The 24,841-nt window shown below is 40.1% G+C and overlaps 1 protein-coding gene and 1 non-coding gene across 2 annotated transcripts; one reads left to right on the top strand and one right to left on the bottom strand.

The window, feature by feature from the left end:
• Nucleotides 1-9,298: 9,298 nt before the first annotated feature.
• Nucleotides 9,299-10,523, bottom strand: LOC131239703 (uncharacterized protein At5g48480-like). The gene is made up of 2 exons (XM_058237538.1): nucleotides 10,151-10,523; nucleotides 9,299-9,738 (listed from the first exon to the last, which is right to left on the bottom strand). Exons 1-2 carry the CDS (start codon nucleotides 10,420-10,422, stop codon nucleotides 9,513-9,515), a joined length of 498 nt encoding a protein of 165 aa, XP_058093521.1. The 5' UTR covers nucleotides 10,423-10,523; the 3' UTR covers nucleotides 9,299-9,512.
• A 12,676-nt stretch (nucleotides 10,524-23,199) lies between these two features.
• On the top strand, nucleotides 23,200-23,306 carry LOC131241617 (small nucleolar RNA R71). The gene has a single exon (XR_009169177.1). It is a non-coding gene; the product is annotated as a small nucleolar RNA R71 (small nucleolar RNA).
• Nucleotides 23,307-24,841: the final 1,535 nt, after the last annotated feature.

The raw sequence follows: 24,841 nt of genomic DNA, 5'->3' as shown, positions 1-24,841 counted from the left end.
CATGGCTAGCTTAACAGCTAGAAAACGGCTAGCCACTGTCTCACAACAATCAGCATGCAACAGTGGTTATGGCTCATGCACAACAATCAGAAAATGGCCATAAACGGCTAGTTTTCTCCAACAGCTAAAAACGGTCAATGGGATTTATTTCCCTGGACCATAACCCCCATCCACCACAACCTATATAAACAGGGCATGGATGGGTTTCCAAACCATCTCTCAACCCACTCCAGCAAACCCAAACGAACTAAGACAACCACTCCTCTCCTATAGTCCAGTAACTCCAGCAAGTTTGAAAATTTACTTGAATATTAGACCAGTGGTGTGGTCTAAAACGGTTCAACTGAACCAGTAGCTGAAGAACAGAACAGTGTAGTGGTCTAAATCACAAAAAACTTCTCTTCTCTTTTCTTTCTGGGATTTTTCTTTTACTGTATTTCTATCAGACTGTGTGTAACAGAGTTCTAGTAGTGGGCCTTCGTATTTACTGAACACAGACCCACATCAGGCTCGTCATACCCTAGAAGTGGTTTGCCTATAACCTATCATCAGCATACTCAATTCACTTGAGTAGGGGCGAATAACGCTTTAAGGACTGTCCCAAATGTGCTTCAGCCTGTCCTTATTTCAGATCAACTTGCATTTTTTCAAATTTCAATTTTATAGAAAAAATATTATTTTATAAATTTTAACCAACACACACTCTTAGGGTTCACTATAATGTATAAGTTTTATTTACATTGTTCATCCATTTTCCCATATTATTTTAAGGTATAACAATATAAATGAAGCAGATGCAAAGCTTCAGCGACTACATAGTGGGAATTAAGCACTCACCATTAAAAACTCTATATAAACCACAGAAGTTTTGAAATACTTCAATCTTTGTGAACAGGTTAACAGGTTGAATGGTAATTAACAATCACGGTGGGCCCTACGAAGGTTTCAATGGTGAGTGTCGTTATCACCCCTACTTCCTGTAGTGTGATCCACTTGAGCTTTTGATTCGCTGCATTTTCGAGCTTATGATGGACAGTATCGATAAAACCCATACATCACAGTGGCCCCTCTAAGCCCCTGCCCGTTCTGAGCTCCAGACCGGTAGATTTAGTTCCCAATCCGCGTTGCACATACCATGTCTCGAAAATCAGCCCCTTTTATTGTCAAGTGAGCCACACGTGTGCATTAAATTGGGATTTATGCTAAACTTCTTAGCCGCTTAATTCTTCTGTGCCAGGACGACCTGATTGTAGGATTAGCCACTTTTTCAGACATGCCATCCAACTGGTGGAGAATTACATAGCTTTGATGGATCCGAAATGGAATCGAATAGCATACTGAGTAAATTCTATAGGACCCGCCATGATGCATGTGTCTTACCCACATATTCATCCATTTTTACCAACTTAATCTAAGACATGAGCTTAGAATTTAATCATGTCAAAGTTCAAATTAGCCACATTGTAGTGAACCATGGGAACTGAATGCCTACTGTTGAAAACTTCTTGGGGTTACTTGAGTTGCTGATCAAGCTGATATTTATGATATCCGTTAAATGATGTCTACGTAAGTTTATGAACAAGTTGGATGTCCTCGTTTTTGTTGGTATGGTATGGAAAAACTAATGGACAGTATGGATAAGACACATATATCCATGGTAGGCCCCACAGTATCAACTCAGTAGATAAGACATTATATGTTTACTCAACAGGCAATCCCCTTCTATCCCAAATCCACCAAGGTGGGTGGATCACTACTATGAGGCCCATCTTGATGTGTGTCTTACATGCACACCATTCATCCTTTTCTCCGTCTCATTTTAGTGCATGAGCTGGAAAATGTAGTAGTCTAAATTTAAGGTGGACCACGCCATAAGAAAAAAAATGGAGATTGAATACCCACATTTAAAAAATACCTGAGTCCCACCTTAAATGTTTAGTTGCTATCCAACCTGTTGATAAGGTCACAAAGACCTGGATGAAAGGACTACACTATCAGCTAGATTCAAGACTTTTATCACCCCAAAATTTTTTTAATAACAATCACCTCTGTTTCCTGTGGTGTAGTCTACATGAGAGTTGGATCTACTGCAGTTTTGGTCTGATCTTCAAAAATGAACTGGTTACATGGATGGACAGCACGGATGTAAGACATGTCAAGGTGGGCCTCATAGTCAGGGATCCAATGAAGCCGCACCCAAGTGAGTGCAATTAGCATCTCTTAATACGGGCTGTGGCCAAGTGCATGGAAACTTCCCATGCGCCTAGTTGCATCTGTACTCATTGGGATAAACATCACATATCTGGACTGTCTGTTAGGTCCAACGTGCTCTTATTCCACCAGCGTGCACGAATCACAACAATCGAATGGTCCTGAAGACATGGATTCCATACTAACACTGCCAAAAGCGAATACACGAAGTTGTTGTGGGGCCATCATAATGTATGTGTTTCATCCACGTTGTCCATTCATTTTTCAAATTATTTCAAGACATGATCTTAAAAATGAGGCAGATCAAAATCTCAGGTGGACCACACTACTGAAAACAGTAGTGATTGAACACACACCATTATAAACTTTTGTCATGGGATCACAAGTTTGGATCAAGCTTACATTTGTGTTTTTCCTTCGTCCAAGTTAGTGTGACCTAATCAACAAGCTAGATGTCAAACAAACATTATAATGGATCCTATATAGTTTCTAATAATGACATTTAGGGACTACCCCCACCAAGACCTAGCTAGAGATGGACAATCCTATTAGGTGCTTTGTGGGGCCCACCTCAATATATATGTTTTATCCCTACCATCCATCCATTTTAAGAGATCGTTTCATGGGACGGAACCGTAAAGGAGGCATATTGAAGGCTCAAAGTGGACCACCCCACAGGAAGCAAGATTGAAAGCTTATTGTTAAAACCTAATAGAGGGCCACAAAAGTTTTTAATCAAGCTGATATTTATATTTTCCCTTTATAAATGTGAACAAGTTATGTGGCAAATAAACATCAAGGTGGGCCCTAAGGGCGTGTTTGGCCGGGCACTGGATATGGGATTAAGACAGATCCCATGGGTTATACTGTTTAACATCCCATCCCATTTTCTGTTTGGGACGGTGGGATAAAAACCATTCCACGCGCGCTTGTAAACAGTGCCTGGATGCCACCAATCCCGAGATATAAGTTTTCACCCTTGTATAGGGCCCACCAAGATATCAATGAGATATCTACTCCCTCCATCATTTTCACCTACCTTCATTCAACCATGAAGATGTTTTGAGGCAGCTATAAAGCAATGAGTGGGGCACACCAAGAGAAGCAGTGGAGATGCAAAGTTATCCATTTGTGACCATCCAAACACCCTGCTGGATATCCCATGGGCTATCCCAAAGCCATGGGATCAACAAACAAACACTGACACCACCATCATAACCTTAAAAATCATTCCATCCCACCAAATCTCATGGGATCGGCCTAGCCAAACAGGCACTAAAAAGCTTTGAAGTAAGAGCTCAATCTCTACTAATTCCTGTAATGTGGTCCACTTTTGAGTACAATGGGTGTCCTTTCGGGGCCTAAAATGATTTTTAAAAATAGATAAACAACGGATGAAGCATATACATCACGGTAGACTTCATAAGCCCCCGACAAGTCTGTCAGTCTCAATGTTGGTCGGGTGGACACCAAAGAAGGTCCGTCCAATCACCACTTTCCCACTTTTTTTTTGTTTTAAATATGTTTAACCTAAGATTTGAATCTGCCTCAATTTTCATTTTATACCCTAAAATAATTGTTCAAAATGACACGAATAAAACACATGTATAGCTATGGGCCAGCCCAAGGAGCCCCGTTAAATAGCGACTTCGCTACTGGCATTGTCTGTATCCAAATCTGCTTCATAGTACTTAAACATCCCTGATTAGACCTATTAAAATTCTACAGAATCTTTTGCATCCATTTTTTCTGCTTTATTCCACTTATCACCAATCAGTGCAATTTTCTATTCAAGGCAGCCAACGAAATACGGATTATCTACAAGTCCAAATACAACAAAATACATTTGGATTGGTGGTCTGGAGTGATGACATGGATTATCTACGAGTCCAATGTAATCACGAATAACGATGAGTTCTCTCGATTTTCTCATCTATTATTACGTTTTGGACTCGAGCTTCCGTCCGTTGGACTAGGCTAGCTAGTCCGCGTGTGGACACATGGAGGGGCGTGATTTGGACTACCTCAGCGCCAAATGCGCACAGATCAGATCGATGCCGTCCATCAGGTGTGCCACTGCATTTTGACCATGGATCATAAATATTAGTCCAATCGAAGATTCTGATAGGCCGCACCGCAATAAGCACTGTAAAATCACACCTAAATCTCAGATTTTCAAGGCGTCCCTTCATCTCCTGCGGGGCACGTTAGCTGAATAGATTAGACGACACATGAAAATTGTACGACCGGATGTGGATTGATACATCATGGTGGGGCCCATAGAACTACATCATGGTGGGGCCCATAGAACTCGGTGACGTCACTTCAGTAGCAAGTCTCGCTACTCAACTACTCACCGTTTCAGTAGGTAATCCGCGTTCGTGGCGAGGTTGCTACTGGACGGGACGTGGATTAGCCACTGAACATGCGGTCACCACGTTCTGTGGGCCCCACTATGATGTATGTGTTGTATCCACACCATCCATCAATTTGGAGAGAACATTTGAAGGCATGAGCAAAAGAATGAGTTCGATCCAAAGCTAAAGTTGACCCACCACAAAAAACAGAAGGAATTAAAAGCTACCATTGAAAACTTCCCGATCAAGATTGATATTTTTGTTTTCCCTTATACCATTTCAACTTGTAGACAGGATGCATCTCAAATAAACATCATGGTTAGCCATAGAAAGGCTTCAACGGTGGTCGGAGTAATCCCCACTGTTTTCAAGAGTGGGTCCGCTTAGGGCCTGTTTGGATTCGCGTATAAGAGGGTTCTGTATTATATTAGAAGTGAATATTCCCGAATATTTCAATTACACAGCGTTTAGATTGGAGCGTATAACGGACGGTATCTCATGCACACGATTTCAATCCATTACCAGAAATTCGAAATCGCGGTATTGTGCCTCTCGTCATTACAGCCGAATGATGGCACTGCATTGTATTTCCCTTCTCGAGAAAGGAAGACTGATGACTGAAATATCAGCTTCATGTCGTTCTATCGCGTGGGAGAAAAGAAGTTCGCTACACCAGCTGTGATAAATATGAGTCTGATTTGTTGTGTTTGCGAGAGGTTGGATATACAGAAGTTGCATTTGATGGCCTCTTACATTGCTTAATATGAATATTTAATTATAAACTGATACACTCTTCACTTGCATTATAATCGACAGATAATTTTGATAATTGAGGGCGCTATTTGAAAGGCCTGAGTTATGTCGGGTCATTTAAACTTTGGATGATTTGTTAATGGTGTGGTTGATCAACCTTTTTTGTTTGCATGGGTAGGTATCGTTTCTGTTTTAGCAGGCATCTATTGCTGTCTTGATCAGCCTCTCATTCCAATGACTGCATTATTTAATCACAAGTGTCAGCAGGTTATTGCTACATGCTTTTGTAGCAATAAGATTTTTTTTCTTGGCTGGGCAGTTATGGTTTCTGTTTTAGCTGATATTCGTACATGCTTTTGTTTTAGATTGATGTAGTTAATGCAATCGGGTATTAGTAACAGATAATTTTCACAGGAGGCATTACGTTTTTGATTCCGAATATAGGAAGAATACACATACACAAGTTTGAAATTCATTTTCTATATACAGATAACCTTCACAGATTTGGATTATATCCGATATGTTCTTCTTCATTATAATTTACTGATTCCCAGCATCACTTTCGGCAAATCTTGTATAAGTTTCTTTTCATTGGTTATGTTGACATAAAATTACTGAATCGGAGGTCGTTGAATCTATTTGTATAGTGGTAAACTTTTGACCTTAATGATATAACATATAGACTTTAACATAGGTAGCATAATCAATATCCTCAATTTTTCTTATAATTTCATCACTCAAATTTTGAGCTGAGAAACTATATGTTTACCAATTGCAGAAAAAATGAAGAGGAGGTTTTACGTAGTGTTTAAGGGAAGAATACCGGGCATATACAAGACGTGGGAAGAGTGTAATGCTTAGGTTCATGGATTCAATGGATGCAGACATAAGTCATTCACAATTTATGAAGATGACATGCTTGCATGGAATCAACACAAGGTTAGATGAATCTTTAACAACGTCACTGTACATTATAAGAAATCAATTTTCCATGTTGGTTTACATATCTTACAATCATATTTATTCACATACATGTTCATGGTTTACCATATTATTCAAGCCTCCGCTATCGGTAGAGTAGCAGCTGAAACAGTTGAAATTCGGATTGTTCATGCATCAACTTCTACCACGACGATGGATAATGGGACAAGTGTAGCTGCACCCAGAGAGCCAACTGTAATTGGTGACAATGGTGTGCAAGATGGCAATGAGGAAAGAGTGTTTCCGGATGGTCCAGGAAACGAACCACACCTAGATCGTACGATTGTTGGTTTAGTGCTTGGTGTCCTCATATTGTTTACGGGTGTTTACTTGAATGTCTGTTGCAGCGGATAGATTTTTTGCGTTTGTAATTAAAGACGAATTGGAGGACTGTTTCACAGTATGTAGTTAAGGACGTCTCATTTGTAATATTCGTTTTTTTAGGTTTTTTTTTTTTTCTTCTTTTCCTGGAACGTTCAATATCATCTCAAGTGAATAATTTTTATTTTTATTTTTGAATTTTATATATAATTTCGAAGTAGGCTTTCTAATTTTGTTATTGTTATTTTCTTTTTTTGGAGATGGATGACATCTGACGCATTTGTAATATTCGTGTCTATTTTTTTTATTTATGTTTTTAATTTCTTTATATTCTTCTCTTTGCTGCTGGTGTTCGAATATCATCTCCTTATTTTAATGATATGTTTTTTTTTTAATTTACAAAAAATTATAATATATGTTTTCTACTTTTGTTTTTGTGCAACACATTTTGTTTTCTAGGGCGTGGATGACTTAACGATTACACATGGGTCCACATATCACAGGTGTGGCAATCTCGGTCTGCCGCTGGTAATCTACAATGGGGCTGATTGTCACGTTGATTTCACAGTGCAGTGGTGCTAAATCAGGGAACGGATTGGCTACTCCCCCTGACACCAGCTCCATGGCTGGTGGTTAGTGCTGTGTGGGCCCCACTGATGATGTATGTGTTTCATCCATTCCGTTCATCAATTTTTACATATCAATTTATTGCTTCATCCCAAAAATGAGAGGGACATATATATCAGGTGGATCACACCACATGAAAACAATAGTGATTGGATATCAACCATTAAAATCCTCCTATGGCCCACCATACTGTTTATTTGACATCCAATCTATTAATTAGGTCATACAGACCCAGATGAAGAGAACAAAGAAATATCAGCTTGATCGAAAACATTATGGCCCCCAACATGTTTTTAATGGTCGACCCTCATTCAACACTGTTTCCTGTAATGTGGTCCACCAGAGATTTGGATATATCTCATTTTTGGATTCAGATCGTAAAATGATGTATAAAAACATATTTCTGGAATGGATGAAATACATACATCATGGTGGGGTCCAAATAGCAACGACCACCATCCATTGGCTGGTGTCGGGGCGAGCGTGTAGCCGCCAAATTATGATGGAATGGTGATAAAATTCAATCTATAAAATATTGTTTACCATTCTCCATAATACCTCCAATCCAAACACGGATTCGTCTCGCCCTAATTTGGATGTATTATGAAAACCGTTCATTGTTTACATGAACAACACTCGAATACATTACAATACAATACAATACAATACAATACACGAATCTAAACAGGCCCTTGAGCTTTGGATCTGCCTCATTCTTTGGAAATGCCCTGAAAAGATCTCTCCAAGTTAGACACAACACATACATCAATGTGGAGCCACATAACATCAATTCAGTAGCAAGACTTGCTACTACAGGGTTCAGTGGCTAATCCGCGTCCTACTGGACCGTGCTTAGTGGGCCCCACCATGGTAATACGTGTTTTATCCATGACGTCCATCCATACATTGAGCCCCAAACGAGACATCAAAATCTCAGGTGGACCACTCCACTGAAAAACAGTGGTGATTCAACACCTACCAATGAAAACTTCTTAGGGCCCACTGTAATAATGTTTACTTGTCATCCGACCTTCCGTTGATTAAGTCACCCAGACCTGGAAAACAAAAATATCCCCCCCTGATCCAAGACTTGTAGCCCCTAAAAGTTTGACTGGTGAGGTCCACCCGAGACTTGGATCCATCTCATTTTTAGGCATGGGGCCCGCGGAGCGAACATGCACTTGGACGTCCAGTATAACCCACCTGCGCTTTTAACCGTACCGGTGGCGCACCTGATGGACGAGCTGGACCTCATCCACTTTTAACCGTCCATCCAACTGACTTTCCACTTGAGAAAGCAGGGACCACACTCCTTGTCTGCCCCTGGATGAACCATGCCAGAGATATCTCGAAGATAAGAACATCAACTTCCAACCTTGAACATTTTATCAGGGCAGACAGCCACCCATCCTTTTCGTGTAGCCAACGGACCACTAGCTCCACCTATGACAGAATGCCATGCATTTATTCTCGCATCGAGGTTCCTATAAACTAACACATCACACTCACCAAAATAATAAAAACAGCTTATATTTTATATCACATATCCACAAAATGAATTGGTCCAACCATCATAACCGCACACATATTAGATTCCAATTTTTTAATATCACCGGACCATCTAACACGTGGACCCAAATGGGGATAACACATGGTAGGATCCTGAGCGGCTCAGGAACACAAAATGTATTTATCCAATAACATGAAATCCAGCCCGTATGAAGTATTGTCGCAAGCACATCTATCCGGCCACAACATGATACTGTTGGCGGGAATCTAGCAAGCATCTTCAAGTTGAGAAATCTCATATCACAATTCAACAAGGCATGTACCAGTGTCATAAACCCAAGGATCATAAATAACTTCGTAAACAGATCCTTGAATTTCAGATCGACACGTGGCACCGCATTAATGGTGTGGATAGGAGGGCATCACGAGCGGCACGACTACCCTGACGCATGATATCACACAAATCTCAAAAAAAGCAAATGAATACTGCAAGATGAAAACATAGTAGTAATACGTCCCAATCCCATTCCCAAAGAGGATGAAGAGAAGGGTTACGATTAAAAGCATACGCCAGCTGTCGGTTAGTCAATGAAAGTCTTCAAAATTTACAACCGTAATTACCTGGGCTCCCGGTCACCATAAGGCGACCGTATATCTTTCACTACATAGACCAAACTAGGTTACCATCAGTCCTTTTTTTTTTTTCAGAAAAGCAGCAAAATAGAAAAAAGCGCCAACAACATCCAAGGGCTATTAAGCATCCACGTCAGCAGCGTCTTTCTTCGCAGGAGTGCTGATGGCCCAGACGTATCCGAAGGGGTCCTTCACCTTCCCTGCACGCGCACCGCAGCACGCGCCCTCGTCCTCAGCAGGCTCTGCCTCCACCACCGCGCCAGCACTGACGGCCTTCTTAACGGCGACGTCAACGTCGTCGGTCTCTAGGCAGAAGGTCACGCCCGTTCCGTCAGTCGGCCTGAAGCTATCACGTCAACGGGCAAAATTAGAAAAGTAGCTTTAAAATTAGAGAGAGAGAGAGAGTAGGTACTATGAAGGGATTCTGAAATCAAGACCCACAAAGATTCATAGATACAACCCTTTATTTTCAAGATTGCATTACCAGAAGTCGAAATATGGTGTGGTAACTCATATTTTAGAGACGAATACAAGATAACGTATGGTACAAATGGCGTTTACAGGTCGCAGCATTTCTTGCATGCGTGATCTGCATCGTTTATCTGCTCCAGCATTTTGCAAGGAAGATAAACGTACGGACAACATCGATGGAAGTCCGGAATGTACGGAAGGTGGAACCTACTGTAATCGCATAAAGAACTTGAGAAAATGACATCGTAGGAAGTAAGGGAGAGGGAGGGAGGGAGATGGAAGGTTACCTTTCGTCAGTGATGTCGCAGACAATGAAAACGGAGGGACCGAGCTTGAGTTCAGCGCTGACGATGAGAGGGAGCTCTTGTTCCGCCTTCCTCTTTGGGTGGACAGAACGCTTCAGTTCCTCAGCTCCGAAGGCCGTCTTGTAGAACTGGACAGCATCAGCGGCCTTGGGAGCTGGGACACACAGCTGGGGCTTGAGAGAGGAGAAGATCACGGCCTTGGAGCTCCCGTTCTCGGCTCCGCCGTTCTGGAGATCGACATTCTCCTGGGCCATCGCTACCACCAAAGAACGAAAGAAAGGACTGAAGAAAGGAAACCCTAACCCTAGGAGAGAGAAAGCAGATGAGAGAGACGGTTGGGAAATGACGAACGTGAGGGCAGGTAAAGGATATTTATAGAGAAAGCGTTGAGTCGTGAAACCGTTCAGCGATACGGATTTTCTGCTTTAAAATAATGGGTTCACGAATGGCCCTCGTTTTTGTTTTAATTGCAGTTGTACCACCAGCTTCGGAAATTGGCATCGTTTTTCTTAAAATGACACAAATGCCCTTCTTAGTTCTTCCCTTTGAGAAAGACCTTGGTACACTGGTAGAGTATGGTAGTGGATGCACAGGTACTTAGACATTGCTGTTTTGGGACAGAATTAATTAAAACTGAGCTGTCTAAATTAGGTTATTAATCATTTTAGATGTATATATACCAAAACGATAGCTTCTTTTATTATCAAACTGTCCGATTGGTGGACATTAATTGAACGGTTACTTAAAAATACTCAGTTTCCTACTTCAACTAATCAGAGTTTAGGATTTTTCAACAAATCTGAGACAGTGGGTCCCACAATTTAGTCCGTATTATTTGAATCAAGGTACAAAATGTGTATAATTTCTGGGTGCCCGCGTATCAAGCGTTGTGCTCAACCAAAGTATCCAACAACTCCATACCCTTTCGGTATAATAAGCGCACTCGTGTCGTACGCGTGCGCGATCGAGGCCATTCGGCGTGAGATCCCACTGCGTTGAGTCAGCGTGCCTAAAAACAGGCTGATATGAACTTATGGTGGGCCACGAGGATAAAAAAGAAAAGAACGGTTAAGATACTTAGCAGCGGTCCAAGATCGGCCTGATCTTTTAGATGTGGCATGTGAACGGTGGAGATTGCCCATTGAGAGTCCAACCTCACATCTGAGCTTGGTGTCCCCGAGTGAGGTTCTTACAAGCTGATCTCGAGCAGCGTGGGCTTTTTCCTCGGACTCATGGAACGTGAGCATGTGGTTGGCACTCATCCACCATACACGTGGCATGTGGAAAGGACGACCATCAACGTCAACCTTAGAAATATCGGACGCGGATTGCGTGCTATCCCCGCCCGTCTCCAGCTGGGAACGGGCAGGAGATTTGAGGTGCTACCGTGATGTATGGGTATTATCCACACCGTCCATCAATTTTTACGTATCATTTTAGTACGTAATACCAAAAATGAGGTAGATACAAGTCTAAAGTGCACCACGCCAAAGGAAGCAGTGATGATAATGATTCTCACCGTTGAAAATTTACTACAACCAATGTTTATTTTCCATCCACCTTATTCATAAAGTTATAATAGCCTTGGACGAAGAGAAAACACAAATACCTTATCCAAGTACACGACGCCACAGGAACCGGTGATGATGTTTATTTTCCATCAACTTATTCATAAAATTTACGTAAACTTGGAAAATGGAAAACACAAATATCAGTTCAAGTCTCAGGTGCTCCACACCACACACCACAGGAAGCAGCGGTGATATTTGTTTTCTAACGGTGGAAACTACAGCCTACAGTGATGTTTATATTATATTCAACTTATTCATAAAGTTATGTAAACTTGAACGAAGAGACTAACACAAATATTAGATACATTCAAAACTACTGTGGCGCCTAAGAAGCTACGAAAGTTTTCAACCATAAGAATTTAATCTCCGTTGTGTAGTCCACTTAAGCCTTGGATGTGCCTCATTTATAATCTCATAGTGTAAAATGATTTTAAAAAACTAATGGATAGGGTGGATTATATATATATATATATATATATATATATATATATATATATATATATATGAGAGTGGCCACTCAAAGATCCTGTCGGTTCCCAACTGGAGACGAGCAGGGGTACGACGAGGACGCGGATTTCCTGCAAAAGCCTTTCGCAGGAAGTTCCTGCGCTGGGAACCCAGGTGGGGCCCACTGTGATGTTTGTGAGAAATCCGCTCCCTCCGTATGTTTTGTGAACTCATTTTATGAGAGAAGACCAAAATTGAGAAGGATCCAAGATTCAAGTGGGCCGTACTAAAGGAAAAGGTGTTTAGGGAAATTCCTACCGCTGAAACTTCCCTGGGTTCGACGGTGATGTTCACATGCCATCCATACCGTTAATAACGTCATTCCTACTGGGATGAACTGGAAAAACAAATATTAGCATGATTCAAAGCTTCTATTGGCCCACGAATATTTCAACTGTGGGCATTCAATTACCCCGTTTTCGGCCCATTTGAGTATTGGATACGGTTCATTTTTGGCCTCGCATCCTAAAACGCACTCAAAAAACGGATGGACGGGGAGGATTTCTCACAAACATCACAGTGGGCCTCACCTGGGTTACCAGTGCAGGAACTTCCTGCGAAAGGCTTTCGCAGGAAATCCGCGTCCGTACGACGAAATCCGCGTCCAGAAATATCCAGCTGACTAGACGTCGTGCCGGTTTGATTTTTGGGCCATCTATCGTGGAGATCACCAGCCGGGCCGCTTTCATTTCTACGCATGTGCTACCTACGGAGATGAATCATGTGGACTTAAAACATGCAGGCGTGCTAATTCCACACGCGTGTAGGACCATATAAATCGACACGCGGTACGCGTGCAAATATCAAAGGCATGTTTTTCCTATATCCGAGGGATCCTTAATCTTGCTCAGGTCGTAGACTCCCAGGAGTTTCAACATCCGGTCATGGTTCGAGTATCCATAGGTGGTGAAATCCAACTATGGTGTAAGTGCCTGGGTTGTATGTGTATGCGTATGTGAGTGTGTTAAAAAATTTAAATTAAAAATAAAAAGTTTTAAATTAAAGGTTATAATTATTCTCAGCCATTTGTTTGTTTTAATATACTGTGGCAAATCTGAGGTGTAAAATGGCCTGATTTTTATGTTAGAAGATCTAATAAGTGTAGCTCACCTGTTGGATGGTTCAGATCTCACCTGGGCGTGGATGTGTACGGTTCCCACTACCGAGTGGAATTAGAATGCCTTTAAAACATGATGTGATCGTTTGCTGGAGCGCGGTCTATTGTTGGGACCACCAAGCAATCCGCGTCCATCTCCGACCCATGCATCGTTTCATTGAGAAGTGGCCCACTACTGTGGACCCGTTGAAGGGATGCTTAGTCATTCAATCAGCCACACAAAAACTTTATTTGAAGGGGAAAAAAAAATGTCGTTCTTTTCTTTGGTCCAACAAGCAGATAATATACCGTTTGATTGGATGGTTCTAAATATTTAATACTGCCCCACCTTAAACTAAATTAATATATTCAGTGGACTCACATGTGATATCAGTATGATAGTGATTTGATTACAGTTTTGCATCCAATTTAGACATGCGAGAAAGGAAATGATCCAACCGTCCCTTTTGCACGGACACACATGAAGGGTCACATCAAAGATTTGGACTGTCCATTAGGTCCAGGCTCAACTTCAGGGCCCACCATGAAAATCACACCACCCAGGGGCCCTTACTAACTTGAAAGTTGGCTAACCTAAAAACATGATTCAGATGCAAGGCTCTTATGAGCCTTTGGCCTGACCCAACATAATATTTAGGATAGGAGGCTCAACTTACTTGGATTTCAGAAAAAGCCTTCTTAGGACAAATTTTATCGTGTTGTTAAGGTTAGCTGGTTATTTACCTTTGTTACTCAAATACTCCCAAACATGAATAAAATAGATTGTGGTACATTGAGAAAATTTAAAAATTAATTAGTCTTATGTTTATATATGTCTATGTGTACAATTTAACGCTGCCATGTATTTTAATACTTGAAGATTGATACAAGCATGCATGTGTTGTGTGGTTCTATTTTCGGTTGTACATGTATGGGCGTGTCAGAATTGAAATTGCAGCTCAATTCAAACTGAACAATTATGACCCCAAGCACAAACATAGGCAGACACATAATGTATGACCAAGATTTGAAGAGTTGGCCACCTATTCAGCCATTTACTCAATGTGTAAACAAGATCAGGGGATATTCTGAGTGTGGGGTTTGACGTCTAATGATGAGTTGCACTTTTACCTTCCATACGAAAGGACTTTTCGATACAAATAAAAAAGATGAGAAAGGAATTCTTATAGTCAGCCGTAAGAATAGCTGCAAAACACATTTCTGAATAAATAACTGAATTTAGTATGTGAACGTAAACTCAAATTACAGATAAAAATACCAGCTACTTAATTAACGCTATGGATTACAATACGAAATGTAAACAGCGAGTTAAAAGTAAAGAATTACACTAAGAAATGTAATTTGCCTGACATAAAAAGTAAATGATTACATTACAAAATGTTAATTGAAATGATAATTCAAAGGTAATGTTTGGCTTGATTGGGTTGGTATTAGACGAAATCTTCCTCTTGCATTCCTCTTTTACTTATAGCTTTAATCCGGCCATTTGGATCCTTCCTACATTCTGACAGTTATCATAACCATTCGTCACTATTTGACTTTCTCTGTTTCTCTCTTTGTCATCTGTATTGTCCAATTTCTTCACGATTGCTGCTTCATCGGCTTCTCAAACATTGACGCGACACTGTCTGATACATCCCAACTGTTGTTTGCTAAGAAATCTTTTCAAATCTCCAAATACACCATATGGATTTATATAAATTACACAGAAAAAGTAAATGATTACACTATAAAATGTTAATTGAAATGATAATTCAAAGGTAATGTTTGGTTTGATTGGGTTGGTATTAGACGAAATCTTCCTCTTGCATTCCTCTTCTACTTATAGCTTTAATCCGGCCATTTGGATCCTTCCTACATTCTGACAATTATCATAATCATTCGTTACTATTTGACTTTCTCTGTTTCTCTCTTTGTCATTTGTATTGTACCAATTTCTTCACGATTACTGCTTCATCGACTTCTCAAACATTGATGCGACACTGTCTGATACGTCCCAACTATTATTTGCTAAGAAATCTTTTCAAATCTCCAAATACATCATATGAATTTATATAAATTACACAGAAAAAGTAAATGATTACACTATAAAATGTTAATTGAAATGATAATTCAAAGGTAATGTTTGGTTTGATTGGGTTGGTATTAGACGAAATCTTCCTTTTGCATTCCTCTTCTACTTATAGCTTTAATCTGGCCATTTGGATCCTTCCTGCATTCTGACAGTTATCATAACCATTCGTCACTATTTGACTTTCTCTGTTTCTCCCTTTGTCATCTGTATTGTACCAATTTCTTCACGATTGCTGCTTCATCGGCTTCTCAAACATTGACGCGACACTGTTTGATATGTCCTAACTATTGTTTGCCAAGAAATCTTTTCAAATCTCTAAATACACCATACAGATTTATACAAATTACACAAAACCTATTTTGATTGGCTCTTAAAAGGAATGACGGTAATGGGGATGAACAACATGCACATGTGGAATGTTTGAAATTGAATTATCATAAATGGTGCATTGGAGTATGTGTATATGTGCATAGATAAATGTGATCTTTATATGCACCAAAATGCTAGTTCCACCTCATGATTTATGATTTTCTAAGTTTGAGACACGACTCTAGATGTCATGCCATTGATCTAATAGTTGGAATGTCTAAAGAAATAAAGAGTTTACTAGGCTAAATGGACAATTCACATTGGATCAATTGAATCCATGTAAATCATGTTTTAGATATGATTCTTTTCTAATGGTGATTAAATTACAGAGGTTAGTAAAGTTACTAGTAAAATGCACATGGGGTTGCATGTGGGAATTACATAAAAAATGGCCAACTACCACCATTACTTGTGTGCGAAGCCCACCAAGGTGTTTATATTCCATCCAATCCATTCATTTAGGATGTCTCTCTTAGATGAAGGCACACCCACAAAAATTGAGGACCAGTTTGTTTTCATATTTTCACCGTAAATGTAATGTAAATAGTATTAATTATTTGCATAATGTAAATGGAGTGAAATATAACATTTCATTTTCAATTTTAGGTTTTTTATTTTTATTTTTAATTTAGGAAACATATCATTTTTATTGTTTTTAAATTTTCAAACATTTCCATTGAAGGGAAGTTGGATTCTGCTCAATGGTTCAGCAAACCTAGTACTATACAAAAATTGTCTACTGAGAATGCTAGCCACGAGGTCACTATTGGAGGGATTATGAGCCCCACTATGATGTATGCAACTTATCCACACTGCCTAGCCACTTTTCCAAATTATTTTATCGCATTAGCCCAAAAATGTGGTAGATCTAAATCAATTGGTGGACCACTTCACAAAAAATATGTGGGGATTGAACGTCTACCATTGAAAACTTCTTGAGGGCTAGACAAATTTTTGATCAAGTTGATATTCATTTTTCCTCGTCGACCCTATCTTTGCGAACTTAGGAACTGGTTGAATCTCAAATAAATATCATGGGGTCCTAAGAAGTTTTTAATGGTGGGCATCACTGTCCACATTGTTATCTGTGGTGGGGTCCACTTGAGCTTTAAACTCACCTCATTCTTTAGCTCATGCCATAAAACAGAAATCTCCAAATGGATGGATGGTGTGGATACAACATATACATCATGATGGGACCCATAAAACTTGGTGACGTCTCTTCAAAGGCAAGGTAGATATTGAAGCCATTGGTACTTAATCTGTGTTTCCTATTACATGGGTGGCATGCATCACTGTGGGCCCCGTTGCCATTTCTAACACTACAATTCATGTCGTCCATTCAGTTTGTGGGCCTCACTATCGTTTCTGGTACTACTTCAGTCAACCAAGGTGCCACTTTAGATGTGGATCTGCCTATTGCTACCATCCTTGCGATCAAAGGATTGTCTAGTTTTAAGTGGACCACTCTTTGCTGTAGTGTGAATCATATGATATTTGGATAGGCATGGACTACACTTAGTCTTCTTAACTCGATGTTTTATTTAAACCAACATGATTTAAATGATTTTTAAACTCGCAAGTATACGAATCAGATGTAGATACGGTACGTATTACGAGATTGTTCCCACGAGGACTGGTCGTCACAATTCAAATCTATGATTCTCCTTAACTAATCCAACAAATAATGGAATGAATTACTAAGCACAATTTTATGAAAAATAATTAATTAAGAACAGGGAAGAAAATTCAATCAGAGAGAGAGCACTAGGAGTTTCGAATCCACCCCTAATTATCCTAACCCTTGTTTTGTCTGTTGATTCACCTTGATCTAGATTGATACCACTTAAATAGAGAAAGCACAATCTGTGTCCTTAATCGGGCATACAGACTGTCTAATTCCTTTAAGCAATGCCATGAATGACATATCCCATATCCTTGGTCGGGCATAAGGGATGTACAATTCATTAAAGCATCCTGTTTCTTCCTCTATAGGAAACCTGTTCCTGATCAGACACAAGCACCTATAATAAGCATCCAAACAACATCCATATATATACTTGGGTCAAGTTCATAGATGGAGAAGTATAGAATTTAAACCCATAAAGCCCACTTAAAGAAAGAAACAAATTAATTGAAATTCAAAGTAAATCAACCAATACAAGAGATAATCAAATTAGGGGCTTCATCTCAGCCCTAGCTGAGAGATTAGTGACCCATAAAATCCATGAAAAATATTAAATAAAATTCATAAAAATTAGACACCAAACCAATCGATCTCTCTCTTCTTTCTTCTCTTTCTTCTCTTTCTTCTCTTCCTTGCTCCAGATCTGGAATCCCCTGGTTCTGAATGGTTCTGAATACCTTTCCCACGTCCAAAACTCCCATTTTATAGCTGCTGGATGGCTGAGGTCGGTGGCAGAGTCGTAGAAGGACTCGGAGTACAAATTTTCGCAGCCGTGATCGGTGGGCCCCACAGAGGCATTTTCTGGAAAATCTACCCCGTCCATTGGATTCAGGACGAAATTTCAGTCAAGAATGGGTAGTTTTGAAGGTCCATTAGCGCGGCCCACAGAAGAAATCTCAAAAAAAACAGTTTTGAACGTCACAAGACGGCCTGTTTGTGGCCTCTGCACCGCACACGTGTGTATGCATGGGCGAAGAATATCAACATGGTTTTGAAGCTCTCGAAGCCCTCTACACGATGGACGGGTCAGATCGGCCGTACGCGTGACGTACGGGGCCCACAAACCTTCGCAAAAACGGCCAGCGGAAGACGCTACGCGGACGCCAAACCGACGCTGCGATGATGGTGGGGCCCATTCCTGGACTTTTCACAGGAATCCACGTCGTCCATTGGTTTCAGCTCGAAAAATCAGTAGGAATTGACTGGTTTTGGGGTGGATTCGGTGCAACCCACGGAGTTTTGAACTCACCGTCCATTTTACGTTTTTTCAGCGATCAACGTCCGTACATATGTATGGAACCAAACGGACATCTAGGCGATGACGATATCGACCTCAGGAAGCGGATGGACGGTTTGGATTGTCCATTTGGACAATAGGTGGGCCCCACAACCGACGACAACGGTCGGCTGCCGCGGACGCTGGAAACGGAGGTTTCCTTTTCAAAGACGTAGTCGGGTCAGCGCTGCTGACCCGACGCAAGCCCGTTCGGTGCTCGGTCAGTGCACATGTGCACCATGCACATGTCACTCAATGTGGGGTCCAATGTGATGATTTCGAGAAATCCAATCCGTCCATCTTCTTTGTCATATAATTTCAACCGTCAACACCAAGTTTGAAGCAGTTCCAAATATCAGGTGGGCCCCAAATTGGAGATTAACGGGCTGATTTGTCAGTTGGCTCACTTCCCGAGATCTTTAATGGATGAAATTTAATATGTACGGTTAATTTACGGCCCTCATCCCATGTATTAAGTTTCGAACTGATCGGATAGCGGGAACCATGTGATCTTGCATTCTGGACCCTTTTCGGCCCCTTTGGCTTGCTTTCCTCAGATCCCAGGCATGTAAAATCTTCATTATTGGTTCTCTGGAGTCCATCCTGTGCCCTGGAGACTTTGGATCATGAAATCCAGCCTTTAACATCAATTTTCAATTAACGCTCTTCACTTCATCCTGTAACAAAAATACAATTAAAATATGGCATTAAACCTTATCATGTACGTAAAATCAGGCAATTACTGGGGTCTGATATGCAATATTTGACCCTGATCAGAACCCCCAACCAGCATTTTGCTAGTCCCGAGCAAAACATGCGAAAAATAATTTTAGAAATAAAAGACGATTCCTGTAAACTCAAGTGACTTGTGAACAGATAGCTGAGATGTGAAAATTCTAAGATTCATGAATGGTAAGTAGAATTTTCTCCTGAAATCTAGCTCTCAACAGATTTCATAATTAATTTCAAACTATTAATCCATTAATTGGAACAATTCTGAACATCGAGCTCCATGAATGTAAAGTGTAATCTCGACTTACAAACATTAAGAGATCCAATTTTCAATCTCATGATATCATTGGTAATTCGTGACAACCAAGCTTGAAACCAACACTTATCTCACAGATTAACTTTTCATTTTACCAGCCTTTGATTTTCTTTTTGAGCAGTAACGCAAATGAGGGGAATCAAATTTATACCTATAGGGAGCAAACCTATGGCGAAAACTCGTCGCCTCATTTTTTTTTTTTTTTAAGTCAACTATGGAGAATCAAATCTACACCTATAGGGAGCAAACCTATGGTGAAGATTATGTGACTTAGCCTTTTAATTCTTCTTTTTACCAAGTTAATCATTCAGTTATCGAACCGAAAGCTTAATGTGTAAGCGAGATGTGATATGTGAAATCATGACTCAATCAATGTTTACAACCTCTAATCATGGATTAACAATTCAAAATGGACTGTGAAATCAAGCAGATGGCCGAATCCAAGAGTCATTAGTTACCAACATCATGTATCTTATAATGGTAAAATCACAACTATCCTTCAAAATCACTTTGAGTTCAATAGAAATTTCAGAAAAAATTTTAAAATTTTCAAAAATTTTGCTCAAAACCAAGAAAATACTGATTAGGTAACCTAATCTTCCACCCCTAACCTAAAATCTACATTGTCCTCAATGTAAAAGAAATAATCATGCGATGCACATGGGACAACGAATAATAAAAGAGGAATGAGGAAAAGATAGTACCTGGACGGAGAATCAAGAAGCTTTCTCAAAGTTTGCGAAGAATTTCAACGGAAAAATGAGTTAGCGCAAGAGAGAAATCAACAGAAGAAAAAAAATAACAAAAAGAAAAATAAAAGAAGAGCCTACCTATACCACTTTCGCAGGTGCTCTCGATTGCATTTAGCGCATGCAACAAGCCTTTAAACCCCTAGGTTACCCCTAGTGGACGAGTTGTAGTCTCGTGAGGGTTTGCAGTAATGTTACCCACAAACATTGAAGTAACTAACTAAGAAAATAATGAAAATGAATGAAATAACAAGCAATACAATAAAGCAAAAGGCTGGGTTGCCTCCCATGAGCGCTAAGTTTAACGTCTTCAGCCAGACAAGAACGGACCATGAATGAAATAATCTTTATAACCAGGGTCCGCCAAAGAAATTACCTCAACATCTTGATTAACCAATCCCAGACAAGTGATGTGAGTTCTCATGAACTGTGCCATCTGAAATGAGGTAACTGACACTGTCGTCAAATAATTTAAGGACTTCTGCTCGAACGACTTCTTCCATGTTAGGATCACGCTTCCTTTGCATTTCACGCGACATTTCCACAGCATGATCCATACATATCGTGGGGCATACTCCCTGTATTTCCATTATCTTCCGTTCAATTGCTGCTGCCTTATATGCTCTAAGAACATTAAGCAGACTGCTCGCCTTTGTCTTCTCAGAGTTACAAATTGTGCTGTCAGGAAGAGTCTCAGAGGGATGAAGAGGTTCCACTTTCGCTCTCCATTTTTCAGTCTCCAATATAGGAGTAAAGTCGAGCAATGCATTGACTTCATGGATGGGACTATCAATGTCAAAATTCATGCCCGATTGTGCTAAGCAGGTCTCAAGAGGATCTTCAAAAGATGTACGGAAGGAGTCCTGCACAAGGCTCTCGATCATGTCCACTTCAAATATGTCATCCAAATCGGAGGGTTGTTGTTCTGCATTAAAAACATTGAGTTTAATATTCATGTTACCAAAGGACAATTTCATAACTCCATTCCTGCAATTGATAATAGCATTAGATGTGGCCAAAAATGGACGACCCAAAATGACTGGGATCTGACTATGAAGATTCTGGACAGGCTGAGTATCTATAACTATGAAATCCACTGGAAAATAAAATTTATCAACCTGGATTAACACATCTTCAATAACACCCCGGGCACCTTGACAGATCTATCGGCTAGTTGTAATGTTACCTTAGTCGGTTTCAACTCACTAAGTCCTAGCTGCTCATAAACCGAATATGGTAACAAATTGACACTCGCCCCTAAATCAAGTAATGCCTTCCCGATCTTATGATCTCCTATGCCGCAAGAAATGGTGGGAGCTCCTGGATCCCTAAATTTAGGAGGGGTGTTATGTTGAATCATGGAGCTGAGCGCTCTGCAAGGAAGACTTTCTTATGAACATTCTGCTTACGCTTTTGAGTGCATAAATCTTTAAGAAACTTAGCGTAAGCAGGGACTTGCTTGATAGCGTCAAGCAACGGGATGTTGACTTGCACTTTTTGAAACACATCCAAGACTTCATCAAAGTTATTTCTTTTCTTTATTGGTGCCAGACGTTGAGGAAAGGGTGCTTTGGGCACATAAGGTGGCACATTCGTGGCTCTTGGAGAGTCAGAGAGCTTTTGGACTTCGGATGCATTGGTATGGCTCTCTGCTTCATCTTGATCTTCTGTTTTAGAATTTGATTCATCCCCAGGCATCTCTATTCTTTTATCAATCTGCTTGCCTGATCTAAGGGTAGTGATCGATTTGGCTTTATTCATGATATTGCCCTTGGTTGGAATTAGAGCCAATCTCATCTTGTCCCTTTGGATTAGCCTCGGGTTGGCTAGGGAACTTGCTCTTCTCTCTCTCACTCAATGTGGCAGCTAGTTGACCCATTTGTACTTCCAGCTTGGCAATGGATTGTGCATTTGCATGTAAGCTTTGCTGGTTGGCCAAAAAGGTTTGTTGGGTGTGTATTTGGAATTGGAGAGAACACTGCATGAAAAGATGGAGTGTCTCCTCAAGTGATGGTTTCCTTGATTGTGTAGGCAGATGTAGAGATTGTGGAAACTGTTGATGATGTTGACTGCTGCCAACTTGGAGGTGCGGTTGCATGGGAGGATTTCCAGATGGTCCTCCTTGTTGTGGTCCTATTACCCAAGAGAAATTTGGATGTCTAGCCCACCCTGGGTTGTATGTGTTCGAGTAAGGATCATTCCCTGATTTTTGAAAAGTGTTCATAGCATGAACTTGTTCAGAGAGAAGTTCTGGGAATGCTGCACCAGATGGACAAGACTGCATAGGATGGGCAGGACTAGAACATGTGGCATATGCCTCGACTTGAGCTGTTTGTGGTGGTCCATTATTCAATACCAGAGCATCAACTTTCTTTGTCAGGTTATCAAGCTTGGCACTTAGCTCTGGTATGACTCCTATCTCATATATACCACCTCTCTTTTGTTGTTGGGGACTTCTATCACCTCTATTTGAATAATCCCATTGCTGGGAATTTTCGCACAAAGTTTCAAAGAAGTTCCACGCTTCGACATCACTTTTGGTCATGAATGACCCTCCACTGGTGGCATCAACCATGCGACGGTTCTGTGGTGTCAGACCGTCATAGAAGTATTGAACTTGTTGCCACTTCTCAAAACCATGGTGAGGACATTTAAGAAGCAAGTCCTTCCATCTTTCCCAACATTCATGAAAGTGCTCGCCCTCTTTTTGTGTGAAGTTAGTGATTTCTCTACGGAGGGCATTGGTTTTGTGAACGGGGAAGAACTTGTTTAAGAACTTCTTAGACAGTTGGTCCCATGTAGTGATAGATCCAACTTCTAGAGAATTCAACCATGCTTTCGCCTTATCCTTCAAAGAAAAAGGAAACAAGCGTAGGCGGATCGAATCGTCTGAGAAGTTTTGGAACTTAAAGGTGGAGCAAATGTTTAAGAATTCTTTCACATGATGATATGGGTCCTCTTTGTCCAATCCATAAAAGGATGGCAACAATTGTATGACTCCAGGTTTAAGTTCAAAGTGTGCTGCCGTAGTGGTTGGCAACACTATGCATGAAGGCGCATTAAATTGGACAGGAGCTGAATAATCTTTGAGAGCTTTAACTTCAGTCTCATTCGCCATTTCAACAGAATTATTTCTCAATCTTTCACGAATTGTTCTTTCAATCTCAGGATCAAACGGTGCTAGTTCTAAATCCAGAGATCTACGTCCTAGCATAAACTGTGAGATTCTAAAACAAGTTAAAATTATGTAAATGAGAATGGGAAGAAAGAACCCAGAAAAGGAGATGATTGATGTCTGAAGAAGAGCTCCTCCTTTTGAAGACAATGTTATTTAGCAGCTTCCTTCCTTAATTCCTATAAACAAAAAGAAAACAAAAATAAATTAAATTTACTAAAATAATGCTAGAAAAAATCCTAAGCAACGGTTAATTTCTAAAAAAAAAAAAAAAGTTTGTAATCTTAGAAAATAAAAGCTAAGTTAGTTTCTAAAAAGGGAAAATTTCTAAAAATAAATAAAATAGCCTGGAAATAGAAACTTTCTGAAAAAATATAACCTTAATTCTAAAAATAGAAATTAGAAAAAAAATAGAAAAATTGGAAAGAGATTACCAAAGTAGTAGTTTATGTCAGGTCCCTACAAAACAGGAAATAGGTTAGTTTCTAAAAAAAAAAAATTTAACCTAAAGTTAGTAAAAAAACCTAAGACTATGAATTATGATAAGAGAGAATCCTAAATCCAATTTGGAACGAAACAGTCCCCGGCAACGGCGCCAAAAACTCGATGTTTTATTTAAACCAACATGATTTAAATGATTTTTAAACTCGCAAGTATACGAATCAGATGTAGATACGGTACGTATTACGAGATCGTTCCCACGAGGACTGGTCGTCACAATTCAAATCTATGATTCTCCTTAACTAATCCAACAAATAATGGAATGAATTACTAAGCACAATTTTATGAAAAATAATTAATTAAGAACAGGGAAGAAAATTCAATCAGAGAGAGAGCACTAGGACTTTCGAATCCACCCCTAATTATCCTAACCCTTGTTTTGTCTGTTGATTCACCTTGATCTAGATTGATACCACTTAAATAGAGAAAGCACAATCTGTGTCCTTAATCGGGCATACAGACTGTCTAATTCCTTTAAGCAATGCCATGAATGACATATCCCATATCCTTGGTCGGGCATAAGGGATGTACAATTCATTAAAGCATCCTGTTTCTTCCTCTATAGGAAACCTGTTCCTGATCAGATACAAGCACCTATA

Source organism: Magnolia sinica, chromosome 3 (genome assembly GCF_029962835.1).
Source record: "Magnolia sinica isolate HGM2019 chromosome 3, MsV1, whole genome shotgun sequence".
In the NCBI taxonomy this organism is placed as follows: domain Eukaryota; kingdom Viridiplantae; phylum Streptophyta; class Magnoliopsida; order Magnoliales; family Magnoliaceae; genus Magnolia; species Magnolia sinica.
This window is presented reverse-complemented; position numbering and strand designations above follow the sequence as displayed.

Bases quoted from the DNA above. Each gene is read 5' to 3' on its own strand.
- LOC131239703 (XM_058237538.1), bottom strand. From the start codon at position 10,422: ATGGCCCAGGAGAATGTCGATCTCCAGAACGGCGGAGCCGAGAACGGG. The intron at 9,739-10,150 runs GTAACCTTCCAT...TTGACGTGATAG, and splicing joins TGCGACATCACTGACGAAAG to CTTCAGGCCGACTGACGGAA.